The sequence below is a fragment of the Anoplophora glabripennis genome, unplaced genomic scaffold (genome assembly GCF_000390285.2).
Source record: "Anoplophora glabripennis isolate ALB-LARVAE unplaced genomic scaffold, Agla_2.0 scaffold18, whole genome shotgun sequence".
NCBI lineage: Eukaryota > Metazoa > Arthropoda > Insecta > Coleoptera > Cerambycidae > Anoplophora > Anoplophora glabripennis.
In genome coordinates this window covers 359,884-365,883 of record NW_019416221.1, presented here as the reverse complement: position 1 = coordinate 365,883, position 6,000 = coordinate 359,884, and the positions used below count along the sequence as shown (strand labels likewise).

General features: G+C 33.2%; 1 protein-coding gene across 1 annotated transcript in view; it reads right to left on the bottom strand.

The window, feature by feature from the left end:
- Positions 1-1,133: 1,133 nt before the first annotated feature.
- The window catches only part of LOC108908222, a 52,790-nt gene continuing 47,923 nt past the window's right edge, over positions 1,134-6,000 (bottom strand). Inside the window, exons 3-6 of the mRNA XM_018712173.2 lie at positions 2,714-2,810; positions 2,631-2,653; positions 2,162-2,401; positions 1,134-1,916 (exon numbers count right to left, since the gene is read on the bottom strand). Coding sequence (XP_018567689.1) covers positions 1,594-1,916; positions 2,162-2,401; positions 2,631-2,653; positions 2,714-2,810 — 683 coding nt within the window. The 3' untranslated portion in view covers positions 1,134-1,593. The remainder of the gene's footprint in view (positions 1,917-2,161; positions 2,402-2,630; positions 2,654-2,713; positions 2,811-6,000) is intronic.

Here is a 6,000-nt window from a genome sequence, read left to right as displayed (position 1 = left end):
GCTCCTTATTTTTGGATTATCCAGCTAGTGCGGAAAATATTCGGCTGTTGAAGTATGACTCTCGTGCTGGGTGTGCAAGTGTCGGTTGTTTCAATTTTTAAATAACGAATTGCCAGTCGTATCTTTGTAAATATGCCTGATGGACAGGTCATGTAGGGACGTTGAATAATTTTTGGCTGTTTTCCAATAGATGGCGTTATCAGAACTCCATGCATGTAGTTAAGAGGGCTCTATAGCAAATAGGCAACCAGCAATACGTTTTTATTGATTTTTTTACACAGTCTGTCTAAATGTGAATTTATGCACAAATAACAGACTTTCCTCCATTCTATAAAATGGAGTCAGTTTGAAACTCAAATTTCTTTTTGTTGTAAAGAAATTTGTAATTTGTATGGTAAATTACAAATATCTTTACACTAAAAAGTAATTTGAGTTTCGAACAAGTCAATTTTACAGAAAATCAGCGTTAAAATGGGGGAAAGTCTGTTATTTGTGCATTAATTCATGTTTAGATAAATTGTGTAATAAAATCTATAAAAATGTATTGCTGGTGGCCTATTTGCTATAGAGCCCTCCTAAGATAGTAATGCACCTACTATAAGTGAGCTTGAAACTTACTGTGTTATGTCGTTGAAATATAAACTATTTTTTCTTTCATAATCTTAAACATGTTGAATTTCATGTCGATAAAAGGGTATTTGCGGAGAATTACTTTCGCCATTACTTTATTCAAAAGAAATTTGGGAACTTATGGTGACCACACAGATTGTTTTAAATGAATGAAAAGTTGAATAAGGGTCGACTGAGGGACCACCTAGCCGGGTGTCTTGGCCGGTGGATTTCGATCTGCCAAGGTAAGCATCACGGACGCAGGCTGGAATTTGGATGGGTGACCTAAGGCAGGCTCGAGGACGTGGCTGTGGCAGTCTACCGGAGACCTGGGTCGGATAAATGGTAATGAGAACAGTCACCCTTGTAGTAAATAGGATGGTTTGAAGAAAACTACTCGAATAATGAAGCAGGGTGTACAAGGGGCCTAATAAGGCCTAAGTGCCGCACCGGAAAAACAATTCCACCACCCTCCGACATACATACATACATATATACAAGGGTCAACTGATTAAATAGGCACATATTGGTAAGTTTTTTATTAAAATAAGTTACAGCAGCATTTGATGCAAAAATATAATATTGTTGCTTATATTTACGTATCACATGAACAGTGCATTTTTTTCCTTCGAAACGGATTAAGCTTTAAATGCACTGCATCCCGTAAATTATATTTACAACTAATTTTCACTAATATTTTAAAAAAAGTTCATTATTTTACGACACAAGTGTTTTTACACGTTATTTTACAATTTTTACATCTAAATATATTATCATTGCACGAAATCATTACTCAGGTATTAATGGAATGTGTGTTTCAACATTTGTACATTATTTACATTTTACGCTTTTGTTATAAAAAACTTCCATCTTCTAAACAAGCAACGAAAGTTTCTTTGTAATTCTCTCTATTTTTTTTTCCACTGTTAACTATCACCATATGTGACGAATGTTCGATCACCAAAAGGACTTTACTAAACGACGTCAAACATAGTCTGACGGAACGCTTACGTTTTCACTAATGGCAGCTAATCTAGGTGCAACGGACCTCCGTAGATCACTATTTCCATTGTTGGGATCCCAGCAAGGCATCGTGACTAAACCGACCACTTCATAAGCACGATCTGGCACGGTGGTTACAGACAGATCTGAGTAGTAGGCACTACTGGGGGCACTAGAGACTTGAGCGTCTGGATCTGTGTAGGCCGAGTTCTGATAAGCCGGGCTGTTACTGTCTCTGTCGTTGTCACCCGTGGAACTTTCTCGATCGAGTTCGGCGTATAGCGCTTCTCCCACGCTGTTGTAACCTGAAACGTGCATTTTTAAAAATTTCATGCAATTTTCATTGTATTCACTCCAAATTTTGATCGTATCTTTCAAACATTTTGAAAAGAAGTACGTATGGGATTTTAAATTAAACTTTTTTCTTCAAATAGTTCAAACGCTCGCTAATCACAAAAATTAATGTTTTCAAATTAAATCTATATTTGATAACTGAATATAATAAAAGTTATATAATTTACTGAAAAAAAAAAATAAAACAAATTCCTACCGTCTTCCATGTGAGTGTAGTGGTTCTCCGCAGGGGATGTTGGGGGTGTGTTTAGTTGAGATGGTGTTGTGGTAGACTTTCTGGAAAGCCACGACCACACTCCGTTACTGGAATTTGTACTATTCTGGATGCTGGGAAAGTTGGCAGGAGTGATGGTGCTTATTTCTTTGTCATCGGGCGTATTTATCGGAGGCCTCGAGTTGAGAGCCCTTTGGCTTGGGGAACGCCCGTGCTCTACTTCTGAAAAGGTGATTCATTACTCGTCAGAAATCACAAGTAACAAGTATGCGTTAAAGCAATTTTGACAGCATTATTCTATTACGCTATTAGTCGTATAGTTACTATTTGTAAACGTTCTTAGGACACCCCTTTTTTTGTAAATACAATAAAAAGTACGTTATTCATTTAATAACTTATTATACTGTTTTACATTACATCTTATAGGAAATTTATAAAAAATAGAGCTTACCACTTGTCGTTGAGCTTTTCATTCTGGAAAAAAAGAAAAAAATTATTACGAATGATATTAAGAAAAATTAGTTTCATGATTACCTTTTGCAGTGGATAACTGTTATCATAATTATAGCACCTATCAGTGCAGAAACAAATGAAACTATGACTAAGGTGAGCATCCATTCTCCTGAGACTTCTGAAAAATAAGAATTAAAATTAAACGCAAACATCAATTAATACAATTGTGTAAATAAGAATTTAATGTTTTTGTTTCATTTTGTTATTTCCTTTCAAACTTTATAGAGAGAGAGAGAAAGAAAAAAAGAAATATACAGGGTGTTCTGAAAGTCCATCAGAAAACTCCAGGAGGTGGCTCTAAGGATTAAAATAAAAGCAGTCTGTAATGTAAATTTTTTTCGAATTGTCAATCGTTTACAACTTACATCTTGTCAAAGTTCAGTTTTTTTATTTTTCTAATTAAATAACTTATTTAATTCAAGTTCTATTAGTCTCTCATTTGGCACACCCACTAAAAGGCTATTGAATAGAAGATTTTAAAAGGAACTATGACGTTCAAGATATATTATTGCATGAATCGTTCAAATGGTCAATTTAGATGAAAAAACCGCGGAGTGCTTTTAAATTAGAGGGTGGAAATTGGAGATAGGGGTGAAAATGCACCCCTTTCAGTTTTTTAATAGTAGCTCGAAAACGAAGCAAAATTTCGCTATAGTTCATAAGAAAAATTATTTAGGGAATTGAATTTCTCATGGAAATAGCTTATTTAAAAAAATTAAAAGGAAATTTTATGTAAAAAAAATCGTTAATAAACAATTTGAAAAAAAAAGCAAAAAATTCGATTTTCTAATTTTTTTTTACTTTTTTGCCTCTAGTTTTTTTTTGAGTAAAGATAGGTATATAGTTTCATAGAAAAAAAAGTAGAAAAAATTTCCTTCAAAATAAGAGGTTGTAAAGTATTTTTAGATATACAGGGTGCTCATAAATTAAAAAAACACGAAAATACTCAAGAGAGAAGTACCATTATTTATTATTTTACACATTTTTATAAAACAAGTCTGTTTATAACCTCAAATAATGTCCTAATAAAAATTTTAAAATCAAAATTTCAATTCTGACTGTATAGCTATTTTCCACCTCAAAAATTAAAATTTTGATTTTAAAATTTGTATTAGGATATTATTTGAAGTGATAAACAGATTTATTTTATAAAAATGTTGTGTAAAATAATAAATAATGGTACTTCCCTCTTGAGTATTTTCGTGTTTTTTTAATTTATATATAATCCAAGATGTTTGTATGACAGTCTCACTTTTTTGAGGAGCAGAACTTTTTATAAAGAGTGACATTTTTCGATAAAGTCGAAAACAAGAGTTTCTCGTCAACTCAATCCGTGTACACACGGTATATACATTATTAATATTTTATTGTACTTAAATTCTCAAGTTTCTACTAAATTATTTTATTTAAAAAAAAAAAAAATTATCTTGTTCTCATTATGATATACTGGAGGTTTTTTTTTATCAAAAAAGCAATGCCATAAAAAAGTTATTTCCTAAGTTTGTTCCCAACTTATAAAACCCACGAAGGTACCTTCTATGTTCAATTCTAACATCTCCCGTTCATCCACAAGAAAGGGACTTTGCCGCCGATTACACTCCACGAATTATTACTTTATACCTGGCTCTGCTGACACAATTACCTTTTTTGTCTACCTATAAACCTGTTCCAGGTCTCAGTCTATCTATCCATGTAAATTACCTTGCCGATGCCTCAATTCTCTTATAAAATTGCTCTATTAGCGGTTCCAACTACAAAAATAAAGGAACCGTTCGTCAGCCGAATTAATTAATCCTACCGAAGGTTTTTAATTGTTATTACTGACATCTGCTTCAATATTGAGCCTGTTCGACCTGATAAAGTTAGAACTAATTGGTGTTTAGCTACCTGCACTGGTTGATTAAGGTCCACATGAAAATTACTATGATTAATGGGATTGGTGAGGACAATTTCGATTAATATCTTTCAAAATAAGTTTGAGATGCTTTAACCCTTTAAATTGTTACATTTCTTACATAAGAGAGAGCTATGAACAAAACAAATTTTGAGTTCTAGGTAAAGTGCCCTCTAGCGGTGCATAATGAAACTTTTCTCTGACTCGTCCAATAGAGTTTCCTTTACTTAGTGGGTGTGCCAAATGAGAGACTGTATACAAATTATCTGCAATAATAATCACTTGCCCCCTTGCCTCAGAGCAGCAACAATAAAAATCTGAACATCTCAAAATCACTCATATTTTAAATACATTATTATCATATAATCGCGCTTCAGGTTATATTATAAAATGAGGATAGCTACTGTCTTAGATATCTTCTCGAATCGCTTTGATGCTTTATTAACTTGGAGTTAAGATAAATATTTTTTGTAAGAAAAGACGCCGCCCATACCGGTACCCTCATATCTCCGAAACACCTGACTGATTTTTTTCCTGCCTTGGACATTAAATTAATGTTTTATGTTTTATGGAAGACAGTGGCGACTCGTCAACATTCAAATTCAGTACTGCTTCTTTCATAGAAATAATAAATATATTCACAAAGACAAATAATATTAACAATTGAAATTAACTGTCAGGAGACAGTTGTTTGTAAATGCCATTTTGACAAAAAATGCGTTGAAAAAATGATATTTGTAATTTATATTTCATTGGAGAACTGAATTTTTGAAAAAATTGCAAACATTATTGCGTATGGAAAGTTAAACTGTTGATAACAAAACTATTCAATATGCTTTTCTACATAGTTTATTAGTTTTAATCTGTTCATTCCTTTTATTCCTGACATATATTATCTTGGTTGATAGATAATTGAGGCATATAAAGATGGGTATTAAACAATCCTCTCGAGCACCTTTTCGTCGTCCCGTTTTATCGAAATAGTACATGTATCTACTGTATTTGATTACGTTTTCCTCTTTCAATTAATTGATTAATAGGAAAAAATAAATTTGGAGCGATATAAAATACTCCCATGGAGATGTACCGCCACTGGTCAGAGAAATTGAACCCATTCGCGATACCGATAATGTGGAAGACCACGGCGGTGCTTTAGGTGAAAATGCTCATGTTTGAGAGGATATCATTAAGGTGCTTATCAACCAGAGCTCCCGTAGAAGGCTTTTACATTTCTGCCGACTTGCCGTCGATTTGATCACCTAGCCATAAAACCTACATATTATTTTTTTAGTTTTCTTTTTTAGTAAATTATCTGCCTGCTTTATAAATTTAGTCTGAACGACGACAGCGTGCATCTAAGCGAAGGACTGAAATAAATTTTCTATTTCGGGATCAGAAACCAAGGTAGGTCGTA